General features: G+C 47.3%; 1 protein-coding gene across 2 annotated transcripts in view; it reads right to left on the bottom strand.

The window, feature by feature from the left end:
* Positions 1–27,224, bottom strand: part of MYRIP (myosin VIIA and Rab interacting protein) — a 196,616-nt gene that overhangs the window by 161,406 nt on the left and 7,986 nt on the right. For both annotated transcript variants that reach the window (XM_037148349.2, XM_037148348.2), the window contains exon 2: positions 10,996–11,139. In XM_037148349.2, the coding sequence (XP_037004244.2) occupies positions 10,996–11,105 (110 nt within the window). In that variant the 5' untranslated portion in view covers positions 11,106–11,139. The remainder of the gene's footprint in view (positions 1–10,995; positions 11,140–27,224) is intronic.

Below are 27,224 nucleotides of genomic sequence, written 5' to 3'. Positions count from 1 at the left end.
CTGTTACTAGGGAAGCGGCCGGATTCACGCACCTGATTTTCAATAAAGTGGCTGATGAACACACTGAACTAACAAGCAAAATAGAGACAGACTCACAGATAAGAGAGCGGATGACAGCTGAGGGGCAGGGAGGTTAGCGGGTGGAGGGACTGAGCAGAAAGGAAAAAGGACTCATGGACGTGGGCAGCAGTGTGGTGGGAGTTACAGCGGGGGGGAGAGAGTTATAAGGGGACCAGATGGTAATGGAAGACATACAATAACAAAAGAAGGTAGCATGACAATAGATAGATAGATAGATGATAGATAAATACAGATAGTGGCTGAAAGAGGCGTCCTCGCCATGGGGGCCCTGAATCGCAGCCATAGCAAATCACACTGAGCAGTGAGCTGACGAATACAGGGCAGGAGCCAAGGACAGGTCTGGTCTGCATAGACCTTTTCGAATGACCCGCTGATCCCTGAAGCTAAACTGTCCATTCTTAATGGCAAAAACCAAGAAAAGAGCTGCAGGGTTTGACAGAAGAAACTATAAGGTTCTAGATTCTCTTTTACATTTTACTCTTTGGCCACTTTGCAAGGCGCCCAAAAAGCACTCAGACAGCTCATCTCGCACATGAGGATAAAGACAACCCGCCTGCGGGGAGGCGAAGGACAGGCCACCCACGGTCTCTTGAAGGCCTTTCCAGCTCTAAAGTCTGGGATCCAAAGGCTAGAAGCACCAAATGATTCAACCTGGACTGGAGGATGGAGGTCAAGTGCTAAGGCATGAGTAGTCTGAACATCAGCTCGGCCCCAGGGCTGGATGACTTTGGGTCGGTGACTTCCCCCCACTGAGCTCTGTTCCCTTAGCTGTAAACCGGGGATTGTAATGCGTATCTCACACAATTAACATGAAGACTAAATTAGACCAAGTCCATAAAGCACTAAGCTATTCTAGACCACAAAGTCAAGTAGGCGGGTTTTGGGGTTCAGGACCCAGAGAATGACAACCTTGAAAACCGTCTGAAGCACCTTGACAGCTACTTCACTTTAGAGGAACCAACATGCACACACACGTATATGCACATGCATACACATTTAAAACCTAAGTGTAACTCGTGTGTGTCCAAGAGGGTGCTTAGAGCCCTGGGCGGGGTCTGCCAGGTTGGAAGAGCCCAGAACCACGAGCTCCCGGCCCTGAGCACCCTTTCATTTGGGCCGGGGGTGCAGAGCCCTGGTTTGTTCTGACAGAAGCATATTTCCACATGCTATAGACACCGGGTCTGCCTTCCAGGTCTTTCTCTCTTTCTGGAGCTTCCCACCTCATTGAGTTTCAGTGCGAAACACCTGACTGTGTGTTCAGCAGGCCACCACGAGCGTCTAGAGAGGCCTCATATCTGAGGACTTTCGGAGCATCCTACCCTGTCATGTTCGCTTCCTGGACACCCAGAGCTCCCTGGCTGTAAGCAAACAGCTGAGCCACCCAGCTGGCCCGCAGTGGGCCTCTGTCATTCCTGTCTCTGTCCAGCGCCACAAATCCCCTGTTGCTGCTCTGTGGACCCTCCTCTGGAGGGACGGCAGCCAACGCTAGTGCTTCCGAATTCCCCACAGACGGGATCCCTGGGAATTCTGGGGATTCTTGGGAAATCTCAGAATCATAAGTGTCTTTAAAAACTTCCAAAATTCTTTATACTCTTTACTTATTATTAGGTACGTCTAAAAATGTGTTTAACAAAGAAAGAAGTACTCAGCTTTGTAGTATTTACAAAGAACACGCCTGTCCCAAATATTCAAACACTGAAAAATGAGACTGAATGTTAGTTGGGAGTCTCCGAATAGCATAATATCTGGATCTCTCGGCAATACACAGACATACATGTTGAAACTCCCAAGTTAAAAACTTACTTTGTCTTCAAGCTTTATTACATCTTGAAACATCACTCATAGGAGCTGTATAAAGTGTCGCATGCCTTTGTACTTGTTAATATTATTTTATTTGCAAATATGACTTAGATTAGCAGCCGCTGGAGCCACCAGCACACACTTCAAACATGGAAAGAGCGACAGAGAACAGAATGACTGGTTAGACCATGGCTGCTCCTCTCCCATCTGCCCTGTTCTGCCCCTAAAATGTGGACCCTCGCTGTCAACTCCAGGTGTCAGCACTTGCTATTCTTGCTTTTGTTTGACATCATGGGATCCCTTCCAACCAGTAAAGCCTCTTCATTGATTATTAAGCATTATTTCTCACAAGAAAACTATAATACTTTCCTCTATTTTGGGGGCGTCTCTACTTATTTTTCCTATGACGTGGGACTGGGGGAAGCATACACATTCCCTGAGTAACGCTGGGAAGAAAGTCCCATGTGGAGACACAAGCCAAGGACACCTGGCCCCCAGGTCTGCCTGGTCTCCCTACAGAACTACTTCCCCAACTTCCTGATCTGCTTCTCCCTGAAGGCGAGGAAGGACCCTACGCCCCTCAGAACTGCTGGGCTGGATTCTGACAATTACTCAGTTCATGAATATGCTTTATTTTTCAACTTCGCTGTTCCCTGAGCATCCAAGACCTGTGATTTACAAGACCCCTTATTGCCTTGTGCCCCAGCATCTCCGAGTCCTTGACAGCTGACGGTCACGCCAACTGCCTACACCCTGTCCGGCACTATCCAGAAACGCACCCTGCATTTGACTCCTGACCCATTTTCTACTAGTATAGAAATGCGGTGGCACCTCGGTCCTCGTTGTTAATTCGTTCTGGAACTTGTGGTGAGTGCTGCAACTGACGAGTACTGAGCGAGCGAGGAGTGAGGGGGCATTTTCTCTCATGGGGCAGCATCGTGGCACCAGCCAAGTTCCAGCAAGTGTGAGGAGTCCCCAGCCAGCACCAAGTGCTGAAACATCGTTTTCTCGTCAAAATGCGATGAGGACAGGGGTTGACGAGTTCGGAAACCGGCGAGTACTGAGGGGCAACGTACTTGGTCTCTGTTGATACAATCGCGGAGGAAAGAAGCCATGGTGCAGTCCCTGTGCAAAGTACGCAGACAAAGACAAGAATGCACAAAGCAACCTCTGCAAGTAAAAGGCAACAGGGATTCCGGTTCTAAGGAATAAACATCCCGGCAGCTCATTGTCCTCTGGTCACAGCGGGTCAGCACAGAAGCGAACACACAAAATGAAGCAAGACCCCGAAGGTCCAGCTAAGTAAACATCCGCCGTCAAACAAACCCTCGCATTTCTATCTGCCTGTGGAGAATTCTCTAATAACAAAAGAAATGGGGAAGTAGCTGGCCGTAGGAAAAGCCAAACCACAAAACGGCTTCAATTTACCAAACAGATAGAGATACTTAAAGGTTGCTTTATTTAATTTATGGACCTAATAATCCGGCCAAGAGAAGGCTGGGAACAGACCCTGAGTTTGCACGAGTCCTCACTGTGTCCCAGGATTGTCCTCAGGACTGTTCACCTACAAATTCATTTACCCCTTGCCACGCTCCCCTCACGTTTGTCAGCTTCGATGTACAGGGGTGGAAGGGGGTGGGGTAGGCGGGGAAAGCGGAGGCACAGAAAGATGAAGGAACACGCCCAAGGTCACACACCAGGTGAGGATTCTCTGGCTACAAAACAAACCGTCACCAAGAAACCCTTTAGTTCTTGCATTTTCAGCAAGACAAGCAGTGCAGGGTCTGGCCTTAAATACCAGCGCTGTGCCTGTGCTCTGGGGTTCATGGAAAATGAATAAACACGGCGTGGAGAGCGGAGGATGGGAAACACCATCAACAGTGAATTGTATAGCCCCTCTCTCTTTCTGCCCCTCTCCCCCTGTCTCCACACGTAACCCCAAAGCAAACAGACAGCAGAGGCCACTGCACCAGCTTCAGGACCACACAAAACTGTGCTCTTGCAGCAACAGAAGCTTCTCGGGTCTGGTTCTGGACTCAACCGGTTATATAAACCTGATGCCAGGGGAGCAGGCCCAGGAGGGGAAGTGGGAGTAGGTGGGAAGGGAAGTGGCAGAGGGGCAGGGCAGGGCCAGGTGGCCAAAGTCCAGGGCCTGGGGAAATCGGGTCTCTGGTGCCAGCCACTTCCTCTCAGGGCTTGGAGATGCGGCTCAGGGAAGGAGACAAGCCACAGCCAGCAGTCGTCTGGCCTGCGCCTTGGTTCCGGGCAGGTGCGTATCTGGCACGAGCACTCAGGTAGGCTCCTGTGCTGCTGAGGAGGGCGGTGGGTCAGGGGTGGGTGGGGGGTCCTAAGATAGGGTTTGGAGAGCAACGCAAAACCATGGCCCTCTCGCCAGGAGCCAGGAGCAGCCTGGGAAGTGAGGACGCCCAGGCCCCAGGTACGTTCCTGCTACTGAATGAGGCCAAGTCATAGCCCAGCACGTCCTATGTCAGACAGGGAACAGGTCGTGGTGGCCTGGTGGCTGTGAGGCGGTCAGCCTAGGAGACGTAAAAGGCAAGGCATGCATTGTAAGGTGGGAGACGACCAGGGTCACTGGCTCAGCTGCAAGAGCTGACTACATGCTCACCTACTGGGGGTGCCTGGCACAGGACAAGGAGACGCGCCATTCCAGGTCTAGCTCCGGGAGTGGTCAGAGCCAGAGACCCTGCCAACCTACCAGGCTGGCATACGTAGAAACCCCAAATGCAGCTAGACGCCCAGGAGCCGAGTGCTTCGGCGTAGGGATAAGAATCAGCCAGGGAAGGGGGCTTGACCCACGTGCGTTAATTGCTGGTGCAGATGGAAGCCTGTTTAAGTTGGGCCAGAAAGGGCAAGGGAACCACAGAGACCTGGGACTCGGGTCATACAAGGAGCCCAGCTTTTCTGGGGACCCAAGGCCTCAGTATGGTTTCCTAAAAAGGAATCTCTAAGCTCTCCCCTCTGGGTGACAGGGCTTATTATAAGTCACCCTGAGAATCAGAGAGGCTGCTGGTGAATTTCTGTATGAAGGTATCGGCTTACAGACTGGACCAGGAGAAGGGCCCGATGTCTTCTGGGGTCCAACAGAGGCAGGGACCCACTTCCACAAACTGAAGTCCATGGGGACAAGGAAGTTGTCCTTCCAACAGCACAGCAAGGAAGAGAGTGAAACTCTGATTCCACACTGTCCATCTGTGCTCCTCACTCTGTGTTTCGGATTCGCTTCTGGCCAAATGATTTTCTTCGTGCCTCAGTTACTGTGGTTGAACAAAGCTACTTTTATAACAGCTCTACAGACTTCCCTCTTCAGTCTCTTTCGAGACTTGAGTTCTACACACACCTCATGTCAAAGAAATGCTGTCTGCAGCCAGAGGTCTGAGAGATGAAGGTCTTGCCAAGAATCAGTGCCACGAAAGCTTTATCAGAGCCCAGCAGAGTTGAACCTCTGACATTTGCAGTGGAAAAGTAAATAAGATCAGGAACCTGGAGTCACAAAAGCAACCTAGGAGAAAATTGTTATTAAAACATATTGGATTATGGGGAGAATGTATCCAGAATCCAGAATCTGCAAATTAGTGACTATACATCTTTGAAGGGCTGCAGATTTCAAAGTAAAGAGAATCATACATGAGCCCCTATTTTTCTACGTCAACACACATTGGTAGCCTTAAACTGTCTTGGCCATTTGTAAAGGCAGACCCCCCCACAGACAAATAGGTGATAACTTACCCACGTACAGTGCCACCGACATGATAAAAATGATAAATATGAGATCATTCTAAAGTCACTTATTACTCAAAGGCCAAGACATTCTTGATCAACCATTAACTTTGGTGAAATATCAAACGGTTGATTCTGTCCTGAGAGGCAGAGTCTCCACGGTGAGTGTGGCCCGAGGGCCCTGTGCTGTCCTCTCCGAACTCCGTAGTAAAGCCAGTCCTGGCGCAGGAGTCTCAGACCACCTGCATGTGACCGAGATGACGATACTGGGTATGGCAAGGGCCAATACATGAGTAGGTGACTAAGACGTCAGCTGGATCCTTCTGGTACCTCAAAACCACATTTAAAAAGGACTAGCTCCCAACAAAATTGAAGAAGAAATCTTACTTTTTGCCACTATAAATTCCAAACTGCCTAACCTGGTATTCTAAACCAGCGCTGTCTGATAGAAATATTGGACAGCGATATTATACTGTGAGCCATATAGATAGATAGATAGATAGATAGATAGATAGATAGATACACACATATATACATACATATATATATAAAGTTTGCTAGTAGTCACATTTGCAAAACTTTTTTTAAAGCAGGTACAATTAGTTTAAATTATATATTTTATTTGAAATGTTATTTAGATACATTCCAAGGTGTTTTCGATATTAAAATCAATTACTAAGAGACTTTACATTCTTCTTTCATTCTAGAGCTTAGAAATCCAGAGTGTATTTTACTCTCAGACTACATCTCGGTTTGGGCAGGCCACGTTTAAGGTGCTCGGGGACACGTTTGCAGATGACTGATGTAACACCCAACGACCTCCTCCCCATGTCCTGACTTTACTTCCCCGTCCCTGCACGCACGCCAGGTTTCTGCAAGGCCAGGTGCCGGATTTCCTAAAGGGCCCCCTTTTACCCCCTCTGCCGCATGAAGCCTGGGGGCTCCAGTTTTCAGCACCAGGAATTGTGCGCTCTCCCCGTTACTGGCCCCGGCTATGGGCACCACTGCCTGGGTGTGAATGTACCTCTCACGACATGAAGCCAGAGCAAGTTATTAATATCCCCATTCTGGACACAGGCGACAATAGTTTTTTCATACCCTCCCCCGCCCCAGGGCTGCTGGGAATACAAAGAGGTGATATTCCTGGAACACTGCACTCTATTCAACACAACCAGCAGCGTGGCAAAGTAGTCTCTTCCTCCCCTGCCCCCCCCCCACGGGCCCTGATCTGGGGTTGAGAAAACACGTCCGGTCTTCCACCCTTATTCCTTGGTCCAGATGCTCCCTGCTGCCCAGAGCTTCCTATCAGTCCACTTACAACATCCTGTCTGTCTTTCAAGGACCACATCCCATGTGCCCTCCTTCAGGAAGCCTTCCTTCCTGCCTCCCACCTCTGAGAGGAAAGTATTTCCACGGGTTTGCCTTAATGTTTTTTATCTCTCACTCTCTACAGCATCCTAATCATTCGTATCTGGCTTAGCTGCCCTTCTGGGCCCTTCCTCATGGATTGAGGCCCTTATTAAACTGGTGAGCCCTTCCCCCTCCCCCACTCCTCACATTTGCCCAGGAGGCTCCTGACATTCAGTATACGATTCCAGAGCAAATGAATGGATACCCAACGGCTTAGATTTAATATACTCAACCTTTTCATTGTTAATAAATATAATAAATAAAAAGGAGATTTTAAAAAATCTTGTGAGATCCCCTGTAGATTTGGGATTGATACTCTGCACCCTACACTCCTCCCCAGTTCAGAGGGCCCCTCTCCAGCCCCTCACAATGTCCAGGTTCTCACCCAGCATCCCCCAATTCTGACTCCTACTGGTCCTTTCCCATCACAAAGTGACTGTCACACAGAGCAGTGGCAGACCCTCCACTTCACCGTAAAATGCTGCTCTGGGCTCTGCTAAGTCAGGGCAGCCAGGGGACTGGCCAGCGACTCTGCTCAGCCAGTGCGGAGCAAGGAGCTCCTGCCTCAAGGCATTGCCGCCCCAAGACAGCAGGTGCATTAACTGGGCAGCATCTCAAGAGGCCCGAGGCCCAGATGTGCGCTGTGCACACTCAGCTACTCCACTGGCCGTAGGGTATATTGGTTCCAACCGAGCAAAGACCAGGCAGTGTGATTTCCAGCTTCCAGGACGAAGATAACCAGGAATATTTGTTAATTTGTTAGATCAATTTAACTGTTCAAACAAAGAACTCTGAGTACAAAAGCATTTTGTTTTCTGAAAAGGAAACTTCTTGAAAAATGAAGTTCTTGTAATATAATTTTAATTCATTTAAAAGGAAATGTGTCCTTTCTACTTAAAAAAAAAAAAAAAAGGTGGTGAATCCTCAAAGGACTTTCTGCAGACGAGACACACACAGTATTTCTGCAGCAGTCTTTCCACACTCCCTGGCAGGCCTTATCTACTTCCTTACCACATCGAGACAACCCTTGATGGTGGAAGACTGCCCCCCCGCCCACACACACAGGCCACATCAGCAAGTGAGTCACTGAAGCCACTACAGCAGCAGAAATAGGTCTCCAAGTACATCTTGTTCCCCCCCTTACCCAGGCAAAGGAGTTGACACACTGCGGCTGAGGACCGTGGTGGCCTGGCCTCTCCCAGGGAAAAAAACCAGGCAGGAAGTTCTCCGCCTCTCTGTCATTCTGCCACCCTGGCCCTCCCTTCCTTCCCCTTGGCCTGGCCTCACCTGGGCCCAGCAGCCCTTGGCAGGCATGAGCACGCTGTCAGTTCGGCAAACGCTGACAATTAATGGCCAGTCGCAGCTGCAGGAAACCAGTCCTTCAAACATCATCCCTGCTGCCCCCGCTCGCCAAGGCCACGAGAGTGGCGGCAAACCTTTGGACGTTATCCAGATGCTAACTAGCGTCTTGCAAGCATATGGTAAGTGAGAACTTTTCAAGTCTGTGGCTATCCCATTAAATGCCACCAAGACTCCCTCTGAACATCAGACTACCATGTAATTAACAGTCCTGTAAAAAACCACTTTTTGTAAACGTGTCTGAAATACAAGATCATAGGGTATAAACTCTGATTCTAGTAGAAACTGAAGATCTTTCCACAGGTGTCTTCTACTACCCAAGGGGCCAGAGGGCAGAAGAAGACTGGCCACCCTGGCATCGGCAGCCTGGACTGCCGGGCCACCCCCTGAGCTGGCTTCTTCAGCTGCCAAGTTGAGGGGGGAGGCACGAATACTTGAGTTCCTTTTAGCCTCACAAACTGCATTAGCCAAAGCAACACCAGGCTCTCCGGCCATAGCACGTAACCCCCCAGGTCTGAGTGACGTCACCCAATGAAGGTTTGCTTCTTTCTCACACAGAGGCCCCTGCTGGCCATCAGCAACTCTCCTCCACCCACGTCTTAGGGGCCAGGCTCCCTCTTAGTCATGATGCCGTGTCTCAACACAGGCCTCGGAGGTCCCACAGCAGGACACTCACCCGGGCTTCCTAACCGGCCTCTCCACCACCTCCCCGCCTTCCTGTAATTATGTCCCCACAGAGCAGCCAGAGTGACCCCCTAAGACTGATGTCAGATCATGTCACTCTTGAGCTCAAAAATTCTCAACTTACATTTTCTAATAGCCATACTAAAAAAAAATTTTAAAAAGAAAAAAATAACATTAATGGTTTTCTCTAACCTCCTATATCTAAAATATTGGTGTTGCAATCAACGGAAACATTATTCATGAGATATTTGACCTTTTTTGTACTCAAGTTTTGAAATCTGCTACACCCGCAGTGCATCTGAATTCAGACGCGCCACAGCCCAAATGCCCAGCAGCTGCCCCCTGGCTCTCGGCTGCAGTGTGGTCAGCATGGCTCTGGATATAAACTCCAGGGGCAAAGCCTGGTTTTGCTCGCAGTTACACACCCAACAGACAGAACAGTGCCTGGCACATGGTTTTCAAACCAATTATTTAATTAACAGACTTCTTGTCTTCCATCTAACAAGCACAGGCACATACAGGGGTGGGCAAAAGCAGTTTTACAGTTGTATGGAAAACTATATAACACAAGAATAAATAATACTACAAGAATAAAGTCTGTGTTTTGCAGACTCACAAGTGTAAACCTACTTTGCCCCTCCCTATGTTAAGTCTTTACAATATGGAAGAAAAAAACATGATGGGAATAAAGATGGTTACACTAGCATGGCTTACAATCTAGTATAGGAGGTAATATCTCAGAGAAACAGGAAGTCCAGGGTAGCCCAAGGAAATGGAAAAGGAAAACTCGCTGTATCGATTGTAACAGAGTGGGAACAGGTGGGCCTCGAGCTGAGCAGTGGCACATCCCCGGGGCGGACAGGCTCTTTGGGGGAGCGGTGCCAGAGTACAGGCTGGAGGGCCACAGGGAAGATTCCTGCAAGGACCTTGGAAGAGCGATGACAGCTGGCCTGGGACGGGGGTCGGAGAGACGGCCGGGAGGCCGAACCCATGGGGCCCAGCCCTGCCCTGCATGGAACCACGTCAGGAAAGGCCTGGCAAAGTCTGAGGTTTGTGATCCCTTCACGAGTTACAAAAATGACTAATCACTGTGTTGTACACCTGAAACTGACATAATGTTGCATGTCGACTATAATTGAAAAATTAAAAAAAAAAAAGACTGGGATTGGAACTCTGTGGCTGAGAAGGGGGACAGTGCTGTGACAAAGCCATGGCATCTGGAGGGAGAACAGATATAAGGACGGCGGCAGCTAATACCGACGTGCCCCCTGGTTCTAGCATGTGAGGTCCACCATGTGGCCTTGTTTCTTTCGCTCTGACTCCTTCACTCTGCCCCACTGAGCAGCGAGAGGACTTTCAAGAACATCCCACAAGGACCCACCAGCTGTAGAGGAGTCAGAAGACCCCAGTCCTCTGGGCCTCAGTTTCTTCGTCCCTAAAATGAGGAGGGCGGGGCTGGGCCAGCTGATCCTATTCCAACCTGATGTCACTTTCCTACCAGGCCTTCAGAGCCCCTTTCCTGTGCTATGGGAGGGGATTCTGGCAGATGACTGTCTAGGTATGGGTGTCATTCTCCCAAGAATGGTTCACGGGACACTAGTCATTTTTCAGGAGTGCCTGCCAACAGGAAAGCTACAGCCAGAACAGAGCTCCAAGCAGCCCCTGCCATCACAGACCCCACCCAGTCTACAGCCAACACTCGACAGTGTGGGCCACCCAGACAAAGCCTTGACTGGGAGGGCGAACAGTCACAGTTCTTAGCAGACTTGGTGATGCTCAGCCTCGAAGCTGGAAAGCCTTTCTGCAAAGGGACACGAAGGCTTCTGAACTCAGAGCTAGCAGCGAGGAACCTTCTTGGGAAACCCATTTTCACTTATCCACAGAGGGCTCACTGCGCCCCAGAAGGCTGTAGAAGCACCTCACCTTAGTCGCTCTTCCTCTTTCTTCCGAAGATTGAAGTCCCGCTGAACCACCTGGAGAACATGCTTGGTTTCATCACCAGACAGCCCGGACAGGTCCAGCTTCCTCCCCATGATTTAGTGCCAAACACGGACGGTGAACCAAGACCTGAGAAATCAAGGAGAGGCCACGGATTGAGGGCAAGACACAAACTAGGGACGATAAAGTCAACCAATTTTGTTCTGAGATGAAATGAAATACAGTGTCAGCAAACACAGACGACTTCAGCAAGGCTGCCAGTTGCATTCGCCCTACGTCTTAAATTGGAAATAAATGAGTTATTATCTTCAACAAAATGAACAGTGCGTGAGGCCTAGTGTGGGTTTCCATAAAACACCAAGAGACAATACCCAGAAGTTCTCAATTTCTATGGTTTGAAGTTTTAAACTCAAAGTAGTATACGTGATTGCAAAATAAATTACAATACTTCAAAAAAAATCCTATACACACTTTATATCCTTGAACTTTTCAGCATGTAACTATAAAATAGAAACTAGAAATCAATAAGTTCTTTTCTGCAAAAGGGAAAAAATACTAAAATAGTCTTATTTTGTCATTTTTCAGTGGTAGAAAAGAAAGGATTTCAAAGAAACACCTCACAGCAGTGCCTACCTCATAATTATGGGGAACTATAGGTCTAAAAATCATTTTTAATAAATGGCTGCACCCAGGGAGGAAATCAATAAATAATTCTAGCAAATCTCCCAGAACTGGAAACAAAGACCCCCATAAACACAAATGGGAACATCCTCAGCAAAATACCTGTGCAACGCATCCAGCGAGATTTCAGAAGAATTATTATCTATCATGACCAAGTGATGCAAGGTTGGTTCAGCATCCCAAAGTCAATCAGTGTAAGTCAGCACATAGAAGGAATACAAGGGGGGAATCCTATAATCATTCCAGCAGATGCAGAAAAAGCATCTGACCGAGTTCAGTACTGACTCATGATAGAAACCTCTGCAAACGTGCAGTAGAAAGGCGCTTCCTCAACTGTGCACAGGTTATTTTCAGGGAAAACAGAAACAAGAAAACCTATAGTTAACCTTGTCCTTAATGATAAGAGACTGGATGTTTTACCCCACCATCAGAGGGAAGGAGAGAACGGCTACTCTCACCACCTCTGCTCAATACTGAGTCCTTCACTGTGAAGCTACATTAATCTAGGCAGCGGGCTATCAGCCTGCGGGAGGCTGTACTGGTTTGCCAGGGTTATAATAACAGCACCGCAGACGAGGTGGCTCGAACAACGGGGATTTATTTTCTCACAGCTCTGGAGGCCAGAAGTCTGAGATGAAGACGCTGGCAGAACTGGTTTCTTCTGAGGCCTGCGTCCTTGGCTTATAGATGGCCATCTTCTCCTCATCTTCTCTCTGTGCATGTCTGTGTCTAAATCTGTCCCTATAACAGTATCAGTCATATTGGATTCGGGTCAACCCTCAGGACCTCATTTTAACGGAAATGACTCTTTATATACCCTATCTCCAGATAATGTTGCAATCTGAAGTGTGGGGGTTAGGACTTCAACAAATGCATTGGGAGTGACCCGACTCAGTCCATGGCACTCCACACTTTGGACCCCCCCCCAAATTTACACCCTTTTCATGTGCAAAATACACTCGCCCCATACCAACAGCCACAGAAGTCTTAACCTATTCCAGCATCAGCTCGAAGTCCAAAATCTCATCTAAATATCATCTAAATTAAGCATAGGCGAGACTGGAGCTCTGACTCATTCCAAGAAAATTCTTTTCCAGTTGTGAGCCTGGGAAACCAGACAAGAAGTTACCCGTTTCCAAAAGACAACAGGTGGGACAGCATTGGCCAGACACTCCCAGTCTAGATGGGAGGAATTAGAAAGAAGGAAGGGGTACTGGGTCTCGGGCAGGTCTGAAAACGGAGCAAATTCTACTCAATTTTAAGGTCGAAGAATTATCCTCTTTGGCTCCGTGCTCTGTCTTCTGTGCCCACCAGGGGGGTCCTGCCTTCCGCCGAGCCCATGAGAGTGGCTGTCCTGCCCCCTTGGCCCTGGATGCAGCCACAGTGGCTTGGCCTGCTGAAATCAGGGAGGTGGCCCCGTTCTCTGTAACTGAGAAGAGAGCCACCTTCACCAGGCCACGGTGGCAGTGGCAGTGGCAGACCCACAGACCTCTGAATTGCCTGTAGGGTCCTTCTTCCCTTTACTTAAAAAAATAACATGTTGGAACCCAGATAGCTCTAACAGCTCACCCCATAGAATCGCAATAGTCCAACAGCCTGCCTTCATTTCACCCAGTGTCTGTTTAGTCTGTACTGGTAGTGTTTCTGTTCACGTGAGTTCTCAAATCTTTGTTGGCTTTCAGTGGAATTCGGTGCAGGGTGGTGGGGGAGGGCAGCCACCAGACGAGAGGGTCCTCCGCGGCTCTTCCCCAGATAATGGAACCTCTATTCCCGGTTTCTGTGGGAGTTGTCGATTGGATCCCTGAGTCACCTGTGTGACCTCTTCAGCAAGTCCTCGTCCAGCCACAGCCTTGCTGTTCTCTCCAGACAGGCTTTCTCATTTTTGCAATATGGATGGGAAGAGAAAGTTCCAGATCTTCATGTGCCGATTCCTTTTGTTTAACAATTCCTTCTTCAGTGCATTTCTCTCCTTTCCCATTTTGCTGTAAGCAGCAAGGAGAAACCCGACCATGCCTTCAATACTTTACTCAGAAATCCCCTCAGCTAAATATCCCACTTCACCTCTCACAAGCACTACCCTCCACAAAAGACTAGAACACAATTCAGCCAAGTTCTTTGCCACTGTACGCCTTTCCTCCAGGTGACAGTAACATGGTCCTCATTTCCATCTGAGATCTCAGCCTACCGCCCTTCAACACTCGTATTTCTTCTACCAACATTCTGTGCATGCCCATGTGTCTCCTCCAAGGTGACAGACATCTCTCTGCAGCTCTCCTTTTCCTCCTGAGCCCTCAGCATGACCCCCTTTAACGGGGGATCATATTTCTGCCCGTAGGTCCTCTGAGGATACCTAGGCTCTTCCCAGCACGTACCTCTACCCACTGGCCAGTTCCAAAACCACTTTCACATTTTTGTCTAGAAGACACAAAAATGCCCAATGCCCATAGGAAAAGATGCTTCATTTCATTGGTAGTCACAGAAATGCAAATTAAAACCACACTTCACACCCACCAAAATAAAAAGCCTCCATCGAGGGTTGATAGGAGATGGGACAATGGTAAGTAGTGAGGACAAATTGGTACAGTGTCTTCATAACAAAATTAGGTGTCATTTTGAAAGATGAATATGCATGTATGTACATTACAAACTAACATTTCTGCCACACCTATGTGTATTCCCCACATATGATCTTGCGGAGATGCACCAACTGCGTTGAATCTTAAGAAACGTCCAAGCTTGTACTATTTTTTTACCTGTAAACACACCTCTTTTATATAGCTCCATCTACCACAGGAATATTAATAGTGACCACATGCAGAATGGCACAGAATAAATTAAAACATCATAAATGAAACCTAGAAAAGATGTCAAACACCCATCAGCAGAAGGCAGGACGTACAGCGCACACCCGCTGGAATACTCTAAGGCACTGAAAAGGGGCACACTGTGGCTCACTCGTCACCGTGGCTGTACCTCAAACCCACAGCATTGAGACAGAAAGGAATACCGCCTGCGTCTGCATGGACAGCATGCACGCAGTATGATTCCTTTCAGATGAAGCATGAAAGCACACAAAGCCAGAGAATATATACATATTCTAGGAGTAAGTGTGGTACACCTACAAAGAACGAGAGGAGAGAGAGGATTTGACTGGGGAGAGTCAAGAAGGGCATCAGAGCTCCGGTGGGTTCTGTCTCATTCGTGAGACAGCGGGGGGCCGCTGCTTATGCCAGCACCGTTATTATTACTGCCTGTAAGGCATCATTCACAAGCACAGACAGTACAATAAACCTCTCACTGCATGAAAATTGAATTGCATTATAATTAAAGCAAATATTTGACATCATGCATCATCCTGGAGACATGATTTTTAAAGTGAAAACATAAAAGATTGCTCGAGGAATATCTGAGTTATAGTAAAAATTATAGGGAGTTTGATCTGCTATTTATGATTGAACACATACCATGTTCCAGATACTTTGCCTTTTCATATATATCTATATACATCTATAACCATTTAGTATTCTTGATTCCCACAAAATCCTATTGACATTATCACCAATTATCACCAACTCTCACTTCACATGTGAGAATATGCAGGCTCATAGTTACATGTTCTGACTGAGACAAATGACAAATGACAGCCAGGGCCTGACAGTGCCTGGGTCTGGCTCAGATGCCATAGCTCCACGCCACACACACATCTTCCTGGGAGAAGACTTTCGAACTTGAGGTCCAGAGTTCTCTGCCTCTTTTTCTTTCTAACACGTGACCATTAAAAACAGGAGGTCCCATCCTTTGGTCACTATTCAGATGAAGGGGCTCTGCTCCAAACAACGGCAGTAATGATAGAGAACAGAACAGTCTCAGTCCTTAAAAGTCTTGTTAAACCTCATGACTGTATGATGCAAACTCATCTCAAGGTTTAACCAACAAATCAATGAATATTTCATCCATTAAATATTTTGTCATGCTAGTAATGCTATTTGTCAAAAGCAAATCTTTGGTCCCCTGTGCCCAAGGGAGGTGAGGGGTGCGGTGCGGGAAGGGGGACAGTGAGAGAACCTGGGCACCTGCTGGTCCCGAGAAGTAAATAGGAAGTAACGCCCCACCCGTAAGCTGCACAGGTAAGAGGGACGCTTCCTAAACTATCATCTTCCCTGAAGGTTACCAAGAAACAAGAGGACACAGTAAAAGCACGGGCTGCATTCTTTCTACAAAACACCCCATTAAAGGTGATAATGGCACTCTGGAGTTTCCCAGAAAGTGACACATCTGTCCTTTTCACTTTACCTCACTGGCTTTTGGCTTCTGAGAATTCTAAATGAGGTTCTAAGATGCCTGGTTAGTAAAAGACTGAAGTGGCGGCTTTGATCATATCAAATCTAAGAAGAATGATGGGGACCCAAGAGGGATAAACGCTCCCAGTGAAGAAATAAATGCAGCAGCTCCCAACTTGCTGCCATTCTCTGGGTGAGCCAGAGAACGCTGAGGAAAACTTCCTGGGGAAGTGGTGAAAGCGTCTTCCTTTTTCTACAATAAACACGATTAGAGTCCCTGTGCAACAAGGGAAATAGCACCTTAGAGCAGGAGACGCCTCACTGCCCATGGGTCAGAGGCCACCTGGGTATGACTTTTTTCACGGAAAGACAACAGAGCGCAAGCCCAGAAGAAGGACGTGATTTTCCAGACCAAAGCCGGTCCAGAGTTCCAGACACCCAGACCAGTGGGCCCGCCTGAGGACTGCTCTGCTTTGTACCCGACTACCACGGTCTCGGAGAGGATACATTTTAAAATTAAGTAATGAGAAAATTAATATAGCTTCGAGATGTAATTACATCCCCATTTCCCTACTGTGTATTTCTCCCATTACTGTTCCCACACGTGATGGAGAAAGGGGAGCTCTGCAGTTAAACAAATTTGAGAAATGTTTCAAACTGCACCGCTGTCGTGGGGGGCAGAATGCGTGTAAGCTTATCAGACCCTCTAAGACGTCTATCACTGACAAACCAGTGTGATTCCATCTAACCCTATATTTTTTGTTTTACTCAATCCCTCTACCCCCCCCAACCCTATATTTCTCAAATGTATTCGTCTACCGATACCTCTTTCTTTGGTAACAGCTGCCTCTTCACATCCAAAAAATGTCAATCTGTGAAGTTCTGCAGTAAATCCATCCCTGATGACGAACTCCAGGAGCTGTTCTGACATGATTACTGAATTGACTTAGTCATTTTAATATAATTATCATATGGAGCTACAGAGTTGGAGGCACTTTAGAAGATGACGACTTGGGAAGAGAAACCAAATGCACCCAACTTTAAAGTGGGAAGACCAGAACAAAGGGAGAATTGTCCACACTATTCCTGGCTACAGTAGCTGCATGAGGAAGGATACAGACTCTTGTACAGGAAGCTGGTTAGCGCAAACCTTGCAAACGAAAAAACCAGAATTCCAAGAATACAAAACACAGACACAAAGGTTCATCATGAAAGGTCAATGTTTACATACAGAAGTGACTTTCGGGAACAGAAAGGTCAAGGACAAAAGACTGAATGGGATCTTTACGAATCCACAGTAAGCCTGAGTGTATGCATTTCTGTATGTGATGATGCCCCTAATATAGAGAGAAAAGTCAAAAGATTAACTTGCGACATCCAAAGTCCTAAAAGTGATAGAGGGTAAATACTCTGGGGCTTCCCTCTTTGCCCATGGCTAGATCTTGACTACCACCGAAGAGAAATGTCTTATTCCTATAAATAAGACAGTTACATAAATCTACATATTAGGCCTCTCCCACTTAAGGCACTTGGTCCGGGGTCCGGGAAGAGGGAGAACTTGGCCCGGAAAGGAAGACACAGGAGATACATTTTCATGGTGACCATTCCTTGGAGCAAGTAGCGCCCCCTGACCTCCGCTCCTTCACCTTCCAGGGCGTTTCACAGGACGGCCCAGAGCAGGCGGGGCTCTGCCACTGGGCACAGCTGACCGGACCAGCACTCAAAGTCAGAGTCACACGCCTGGGATGATACTGACACTCAGTGTGCCCCTCGTGGTGGCCTGCTGCCCTGCCTCCCGGGAGCACCACCAAATGCCTTTTCGTCGCTGACACTAACTTTCCATTTTTCCCGTTGTTTCTTTTCACCCTTTCGGTTTCCGTAGCTCGTTTCTTTTCACCCTTTCAGTTTCCGTAGCTCACTAACAAAGAGTCCTTAGACCTCTCACACGCCTGATGTGATTGGTCCACCGTCCCAATACCATTTATCGACCAATCTATGTGACTAGATAGATAGACACACACACACGGACACACAAACACACTGGGCTCTTCCCCAGGACGTCCTGAGCTGGGGCTCTACCAGCAGATTTCAGGCCAGCAACACACTTCAAAGCCTGGATGGCAAGTCCCCTGCCAGTGTCCCCTTTCGAAACTGCTGAGTCAACATTATCCAGTATGTCCCACATCAACTCTGAGCCAGTGTGACCAAGTCAGAAGCTAAGACTCAAATAAAACGTTGACTGAGTGAGAAATTTATTATTCAGTTTGGAGCACAGGTCATTCTCCGTTATTGAACTTGATGGAAAACCTAAGCATGGCACCAGACCCTGCGCTGCATAAGATAAAAAAAGTTCACGTAGCAAAAAAAAAAAAAAAAAAAAAAACAATTAATAAAATTAAAAAGCAAGCGACAATCTGGGGAAAAATAGAAAAGATGATTATTTTAATCTTTTAAATATCCTTTAAAAATACTAAGAAATGTAAAAAATTCTCTAAAAGATTAAACTACAAAGCTCAGGGGAGGAAAAGCAATTCAGCAGCTATCAATGTCTAACACACAGTTTGATAAAATATTCCACGTCACCAGTGACCAAAGCAGTGCTTGTTACAGTGAGCTGCAATTCCACTTAATAAGACTGGAGGAACACAGGCACTCACACCCAGCAGTGGGAAGACTACAAATGTAAATGTTTTAGATGGCAATTCGGCCATCCAAAAGTAACCGAATATGCCTAAACACTGACCCAGCCATTTCAATCTAAAGATTGTCTTCAAGAAATTGGAAAAATGTGCAAGGATGGATGTATAAGGAAGTTCATCTCAGTATTCTTTAAAAAAAAAAGATTTAATTTATTTATTTTTAGGCAGAGGGGGAGGGAGGGAGACAGAGAGGGAGAGAAACATCAATGTGTGGTTGCCTCTTGTGTGCCCCCTACTGGGGACCTAGCCCACAACCCAGGCACGCGCCTTGACTGGGAATCAAACCAGCAACCCTATATTGCTGGCCACGCTCAATCCACTGAGCTATATCAGCCAGAGCTTAGTATTCTTTATTATAGAAAAATATTGGAAATAAACAGAAAGTCCAATAGTACAATTGGCTAAATTGTGATATAATCACACAATGGAATATTTTGTGCCCACAAAAATGCATTAAAAAGAACAACATGTATAAAATGTTAATGAAAAAAATCAGATGAAAAATATAGCATGTGGTTCACCAAAAGCACTTGTTAAATACAAAAAATGTATATAGCAACACTATTAATAATAGCCAGGGTTGCCAAACTCATTTTCATCAGGGGCCACATCAGCCTTGCGGTTGCCTTCAAAGGGCCAAATATAATTTTAGGACTGTATACATGTAACTACTCCTTAACTAGGGGCAAGGAACTCAGAGCTGCTGCCAGGTAGAAACAAGGTGCCAGGCCAGATGAAACAAGGTGGAGGGCCGGACGCAGCCCTCCAGCCCTGTGTTTGCCACCTGTGTAATAGACCAAAACTAGGAATGATACATTACTCATCAACTGAAGACTAAAGTGTGGTACATTCAGCCAGTGGAATACTACACAGCAATAAACATGGATAAACTACAACTACATATAACAGTATCTGTGAATGTCATAAAGATTATATGTTGAGCAAAACAAGTTAGACACAAAGAACAGATACTGATGATTCCAATGATTTAAAGTTCAAACTCAGGCAAACCCACTCTGCAGTGTTAGAAGCAGGGTCCTGGCCCCCACCAGGGAGGGCACCATTGGGCAGGAAGACAGTGATTGGAAGGGCCCAGGTGAGATGCTGTTTCCCGATCTCAGTGCTGGTTACGCGGACGTATTCAGTTTGTGAAAACTCACTGCAGTGCACACATTTTATCTCTACACTTTTCTGTGTGTGGCATGGCTCAATAAAAAGTAGAAAATAATAGTATGAATAGCACAGTTCTATGTAAATAGACTAGAGACACACAGAAAGATAACCATTAGAAATATTACCAACAGCTTTCCTTGAGTGGTAAACTTTCCTATGATACAAATTAAAAGCCAAAGTTGTAGTATATGTATTGAAGTCGATTTGCTATGACAAATTTAAATTGTTGAATAATCTGTATACTTTGAGAAAGAACAGAATTTGGTGTATCTACATTCATTGATATCTCCCTGGCATATTGTTTAGTAAAACATGCTTTAGAAAACACATTTGATAGGAAGACTTGCAGTACGCCTGTCTTCAAAAACGTTCATTAGTCACCTTCTGAAAGTACCTGGTGCTCACTGTTGGAAAATTAGACTCAAGTGTATACAGAGTTGGAATATTAAGACAGCAATTGCCTGCCTCTCTATATAAATATTAACTTTATAATCAGCAACTAATGTGTGTATAGTCGTATGGATATATATGGATAGATGAGCATATATATTTCATAGTGGAAGAAAAGTAAGTGAAAAATAATATGGTTTCTGAAAAAATAAAGACAGGCTATGAGATGAAATATTCATTAGTAGTCCATATTTTATCAATGAACCTCGGGGGCCAACTACACAAAGAGATACAAAAATCTGATAGTTGCCCTGGCTGGTGTGGCTCAGTGGACTGAGTGCCAGCCTGTAAACCAAAGGGTCACTGGTTTGATTCCCAGTTGGGGCACATGCCTGGGTTGCAGGCCAGGTCCCCAGTAGGGGGCGCATGAGAGGCAACCACACATTGATGTTTCTCTCCCTCTCTCTCTCAAAAAATAAATTAAACATCTTTTTAAAAAATCTGATAGTTGCAAGGTGTCCACAATGTGTGATAACTGCAGAAAGCTTGACAGGATGCATAGTTCACTTTTTTGCTATGCATTTTGTGTAATATTTTATAATACGTATAGAATGCTTGATACTTTATGAGTCCTTTTATTCTTCTTTCTGCTGTATGCTAATAACATGAGAAATTGTTTCTACAAGGTTAAAAATGATTCCATATAAGTCTGAAGTATTTCTATTGCTACATCGTCACATCACTGCGAACAGAATCTCCATAGCCCAAATGTGTAGTCTAGGTAACGTTAATAATGATGATGCTTGCTACTTAATAATAACAACAGTGGCTACATTTTAATGGAGTGTATTACTTAGAGCAGGCTCAGTTCTAAAGTCTGTCCAAAATCACATGACAGTTATTATAGTCCTCTTCTTTCACTGAAGGAAACTGAGGCACAGAGAGTTAAATAAGCAGTACGATGTCACCAACTGGTAAGTGACTGTGCCAAGCTAAAGGTGAGGAGACTTGACCTTGAAATCTATGTTCCTAGCCTGTTCACCCTCCTACCCTGCTCCTTGAAGGGTCATTAAAAGAAGAAATCACACTGACCAAATCTTTACCTCCGTGTGTATGAAATAATTTTTAAAGGATAGTCCTAAAGTCCATGCTGTTTTCACATTTGAACTTGAACCACAAACCCACATTTAATTACATTTTAAGTGACTGACATTCCAACTTGCAAACAGTTTTATACACTTGCAGCCCTTGATTGGCATGTATTCAAGCATATGCCTAGAATCTTCCCCCGTGACACTTCTCAGAGTACATTCTGCCTGCGCCAAAGTTACTGGTGCCTGAGACCAGATGAACCCTGGTGGCTTCCAGAGCAGGATTTAGCTACACAGTACCAGAAGGTCCCCAGGGCATGTGCCATTACATTCCAGCAAGTCTCCAGGAGGACTGACAGCCCACCAACACAAGAAAGGAGACTGGAGAGAATAAGATCCTCAGCTAGAATATCAACATTATAATTTCTTTGGCAGGAATCAAAAACGGAAAACCTGAAGACATGACATTGTTCAAGTCACACTAAAAGACCTATCGGCCAGCATTTCACCCAATTACAGAAGCTCCTGCTGCCACCCAGAGAAACTCCTGTGGTCACATTGCCCTGCTGCTCCAGGGGCTGATAAAGTGTCTGCTGAAATGAAGCTCATAGATAAAGGCTGTTTGAATTTGGAATTTTCGATGGGAAAAAAAAATGCAAGTTAACCAGGGGGAAGGCAGATGAAAAACTTTTTTAAAACTGTTTAGAATTTGCATTCCAGTTTATATTTTAGTTGCCTTTGTAAATCTTTAGCAGGCGAACTTCCAAGCATTGACCAAACGTTTAAAAAGATAGAAAGGGTGGGAAGAGGTTTCTCAAAGCCTCTGAATTTAAAGCATGTTGTTTATTCTGTTCACATCGAAGGGGCTTCTGCCCACCAGGCCTTGGTCCATTCAGGTAGTTCCCATGAAGCTTCACTGCGAGAACAGACACGAGTTCTCCTCTGCCCAGGATCCGCCCCCACCAACACACACTGTGGCAGGACCACCTAACTTCACTCTTGGCAACTTCCGCTGCCTCATTTCCCAAGGTCTTGGTGGGACCACCCACCTTGAAGCTTTAGTCTCTCCAGGCAAGATGGACTCAGGCCAGACCAGTGAGACCGCCCGCCCCCAAATTTGAATCTTATATGAAGTAACCCAAACATCGTTTGCATTTGGATCGGAGTGATCTCCAAGGCCCCTCCACGAAGAGGTTCTCCATCTGTTCATATTACCAAGTACCGAGATCCTTTGAGACATCCAATTATTTTCTCTCCGAGGCCTCCAAAGTCTCTTTCCAAAAATGTCCTTGCAGTAAAAAGAACCCAAACTGGCATAATCACATGTATGAATAAAAGGCCTGTCACCTCCTCACCTGCAAAGGCGCTGAAATCACCTTCTAGGCATTTTAAGCTAAAGCTTGAAAATATAAATGTTGTGTCTAAGTATACATGATAAAGCTTTTTAGAAATAACCATATTAATTCATTGACTAGATACACTGAAATTATAAAACACAGGGACAGATATGAATTTTTATAGTAGAGATTTTTATGCAGGGAGGAGGAGATAAACATTCCAAGTAAAAGGGAAATGATAGAGACAAAGTTGATTTCAGTTTTTCACAAATGAAAAAAAAAGGACAGTAAGTAATAACACATACATACGTCCTTACCTAACCAGGCAATAGATATCAACAATTTGATTCTTCCTCTGAAGAAAAGGCTTGGAGAGATTCAGTCATCTACCCAAGGTCATGAACATAGTCATCCCGATAACCATGGGTCTCGTTCCCAAGGCAATGCTAATGCTCTCTGCCCACTGTGCCTCCAAATAGTGTAATGCATTCCAATCTATCTGAAAGGCTCCAACATCACCCAACCCATGCCTTAGATTGTATAAACACAATCTTTATTTCCAAAAGAAAATGTCCGTTTCATGTCATATCTCCTTGGTGGGCTACCCAAAGGAATGCGAGGCCGATTGTCTTTCGCCAAATGTCCCAGGAAACAGATCTTTACCTCCCAGTAGACGATACCGAGCTTTCAGTAACAGATGTGGCTTGCTGTGGAAAGGTCAGCCCCACCGAACTCAGAGCCAGGAGCCTTGTCAAACCAGCACCAGACCCTGGAGGACATTCAGCACGTTTCAAGAATATAAATAACTCCCACACTTCAAGTGCGAGCCTGCAAGGTGGAGGTTGCAGAGGAAGGTTTATCCAAAAGAATTATTATTCTGAGCACCAGGACAGTAGGATTCAGCAAGTGACTCGCAGCCAAGGGCTAGATTGCCTCCCAGGGGACATTCAGCAAAGTCTGGAGAAGTTTCTGGTTGTCACACCTGGGAACATGCTATTGGCATTTAATGGGTAGAGATCAGGGGTTGCTTCTAAATGTCCTGTGATGTACAACAAAGACTTACCTGGCCCCAAATGTCATTGGCACTGAGTGCCGAGGCTGAGGGGCTCTGGTCTAAACACAAAGGCACAAAGGTCAGATTCTTGCTCTGTGGCCCCCACACGCCCTGCTCACCCAGCAGGGTTCGCAGGGGGTCCTCGTTCCTGACACGGTGCACAGACGGACTGAAATCACTACAGAGACTCTGGGCTCTGGGTTCACTCGCAGACACTATGGCAGTTAATTTTATGTCTCAACATGCCTGGGGCATGGGGTGCCCAGATATTTGGCCAGTCATGACTCTGAGTGTGTCTGGGAGGGTTTCTGGATGAGAGTAACGTATGAATCGCTGACTGAATTAAGTAGATTGCTCTCCTTCCCATAGGTAGGGCTCATCCAATCAGTTGAAGGCCCGGATAGAACAAAAAGGCTGGCCCTCCCCCAGAAAGAGAAAATTCTTTCTGTCTGGTGTGTTCAGATTGGGACACTGGCTTTTTCCTGCCTCTGGGCTGAAACGGAAGCATCGGCTCTTCCTGGGACTCAAGCTCCTGGCCTTCGGACGGGGCCTACACCATGGGCCCTCCGGGTTCTCCCTCCAGATACAGGTCCTGGGATTGGTCAGCCCATGTAATCACATGAGCCAATTTCTTCCAATAAATGTCTCTGTATTACACATATATGTGTATTTATACACACATCTTATTGGTTCTGCTTTTCTGGAGAACTCTGGTGAATAGACACACACACACACACTATAAGCTATTGGCAAATAAATGGCCTGCTTTACAAACTGTGATGACATTTTTCTGGCTTTCTCTGCAGGGACTGCACTTAAAAGGGACAAAAACCCAGCATCTGCATTAGAGCCCAGGGTGTTTCTCTGTGTCTTGAATCAGAGCCCCGGCTTCAACCCCGTGCTTTTGTTCTTGGAGGCTCGGGACCGAGTAGGAGCCCTGTGATGCGCCCCTGTCTGTTCCTACCCCACAGATGATTTCATATTGATTCCCTGCGCGGAAGACAGTGCAACCAACACACAATAAAAACACACAACTCTTCAGCCTACTGAGAATTTCCTCTTCAGTTTCACCTGGATAATGATGCTTTTTGCTCTCTCTACTGTAGAAAAGTCTGGTGCATTTCTTCTGTCTGCACAATAAAAGTGCACTGAGATAAGAGCTGGCATCTGGCTTTATTTGGAACTAGACCGCATAATTACAATGGAAATCATAAGACTAAGAAAAAATATACATTAAAACTCACGAGTTCATCAACTCTGAATTGGTGATCAAATAGGATAGGCTAAAATTTACTGTTCCATTTGTTCTCAAAATAAAGTGATTATGACAACGAATAGTAGATGAGAAAAGGAGAATATTTACCTTCTAAAGAGAGCAAAGCATTATCAGGTACCCACTTAGAAGTATCAATTTATATGTAAACACCACAAGTACAGTCTAAGCAAATAACAGCTGCAGGGCCTGGGGTTTTAGGACACACACCTCAGAGGGCTCTCCTTGTCTCCTACAGCTTTGCTGAGCACAGGCTGGGACAACGTGATAAAGGAGAGGCGGGCACAGTGTGGGAAGGGCCCCCTGAAGAACAGGCTGTGAGCCACTGCACCGAGGAGCAATGGGGAGGTTCCCAGGAGTTGGTCATGCGGGGGCCACGGCCCTAAGGGGGGCCAGGTGGGTCAGGTATCCAGGCTGAGGGAAGACTGTGGACTGACGCATCCCTCGGAGATGTGCTTATTGTTCCATCTGTCTGTGGCAGGGTTGCGGGGGGGAGGCTATGAAGCCACATCAAAGAGCCTAGACTTCCCCTAAGGGCCACTGCAGGGTCCTGAACAGGTGAGCAGCTGGAGGCACAGCGTTTGTGCTTCTCTGGGGTCGCTCAGGTAGCGGTGGGGAAGGGAGGTGACCAGGGCAGGGGCAGGTGAGCGGAAGCCACTGTGTGCTGTATGAGAGCTCCGAGAAGAAGGCGGAGAAAAGTGACTCAGCCCAACAGATTTACTCTCTGGAAAGACTAAAACTCTCCTCCTGGAAGACTTTCAGGCAGTTCGAAGTTCAACCCCCCACGGGGCCACTCCTTCCCTCCCTCCTTCTCAAGACAGCGTCTGGCGCAAGGGGCAGGATTGACGGCTCTCGGGGCCACGAACCCGAGGGTGGCCAGGACACACTGAGCCCTTCCAGGCTCTTTTCTCTGACGGATTGTCCCAGGCAGTCCAGGGCTGCTGTGTCATTGTTACTATCACAGTCATCATCACCACTTAGCTTTTAACTTAAAAAAAAAGAGGCTTGAAGTTTGGTGGACATTTTTGGATTTTGGAGACAACACAAAGAAACAGACAAGTATGCCGCTTTCAGCCACGCACTGAGCACACAGTAGGGCAGCCAGTTCTGGGCGGGACCCAGAGCAAGGGGAGGCTCTGTGTCAAGTGCGGGCAGCAGCGCACACGGCACCACCCCCTGGTTCCTGCAGGACCCGGCAGAACGATGGTATCAGCGTCCACAGCAAGTTGGGAAGCTGCAGAGCGCCTCGGGGAAGCTCCAGGTGAAGCTCTTCAAAGGCTTCTGGGGCTGTTACAATAGAGCCGCCCCCGCCTCTACAGACAGCCAGTCTCCTTTTGAGAAACGGTCCCTGCTTGCTGAGGGGCTCTGGCGTCCAATGCCTGACTGGGGGACATGGGGTGATCACGTGGCCACCCAGCTGGGAGATTCTCACTAGGCCGGTGGGTGCGGTGGGCGCGCACTGTCCAGTGGCAATGGCGTGGGAGAAAGCAGCCCCAAGCAGCACGGGCAGGTGATGCGGACCCACGGCTCCCGTGTCTGCTGCGTTGTCGCCTCTCCCTCAGTCCGCACGCACGACCTCACAGGCCCTTCCTGATGACCAAACAACATAAGAGGGGAAAGCACAGGCCTGATCTGTGGATGGCTCTAGGAGACACCGTCGCCACCACCCAGAAGGGCACAGCTGCAGCATCGCCGCCCCGCTCAGGGGTGGCTCCGAAAGGCCGTGGGCCAGGGTGGTCCGCGTGGTGGGCAGGGTTTCGAGCAGTGTGTTGATCTCCACGTTGCCTGGACCGAGAGATGTCTGGAAGCTAACAGAGCTACATCAGTTCATGGGCAGTCGCTAAACGCATGCCCAGGGTCGGGGAGAACAGGCCCGGGCGGTCAGCGGCAAGGACACCTGGGAAAGAGGTCTGCGGGTGCCGGACCTGCCAGAGGAGCAGGGGGTGATGATATCCGACTGTCTGGGTGGAAGTTCTCAATAATCAAGGGAACAAGATGACACGCGGGAGGGCAGGCGGCTTCCTGCCCGGTGCTCAGACAGGGACCTGGCGTGCAGAGTGGGCACAGCCGCAGGGCCCAACCTTGCGGCTGCGCATGCGTGCCGCCTCACAGGCGGCCTCTCTGTGGGCTTCACCCATTGCCACCACCTAGGGCCTCCTTCCCCGACAGCAGAACCCAGCGCGGAGCCCCTCCCGGGCACGTGGGGGAGGAACCCATGGTGGCAGAGGGGTCACAG

The sequence above is a fragment of the Artibeus jamaicensis genome, unplaced genomic scaffold, assembly GCF_021234435.1.
Source record: "Artibeus jamaicensis isolate MK-2021 breed Jamaican fruit bat unplaced genomic scaffold, CSHL_Jam_final contig_519, whole genome shotgun sequence".
Taxonomy (NCBI): domain Eukaryota; kingdom Metazoa; phylum Chordata; class Mammalia; order Chiroptera; family Phyllostomidae; genus Artibeus; species Artibeus jamaicensis.
This window is presented reverse-complemented; position numbering and strand designations above follow the sequence as displayed.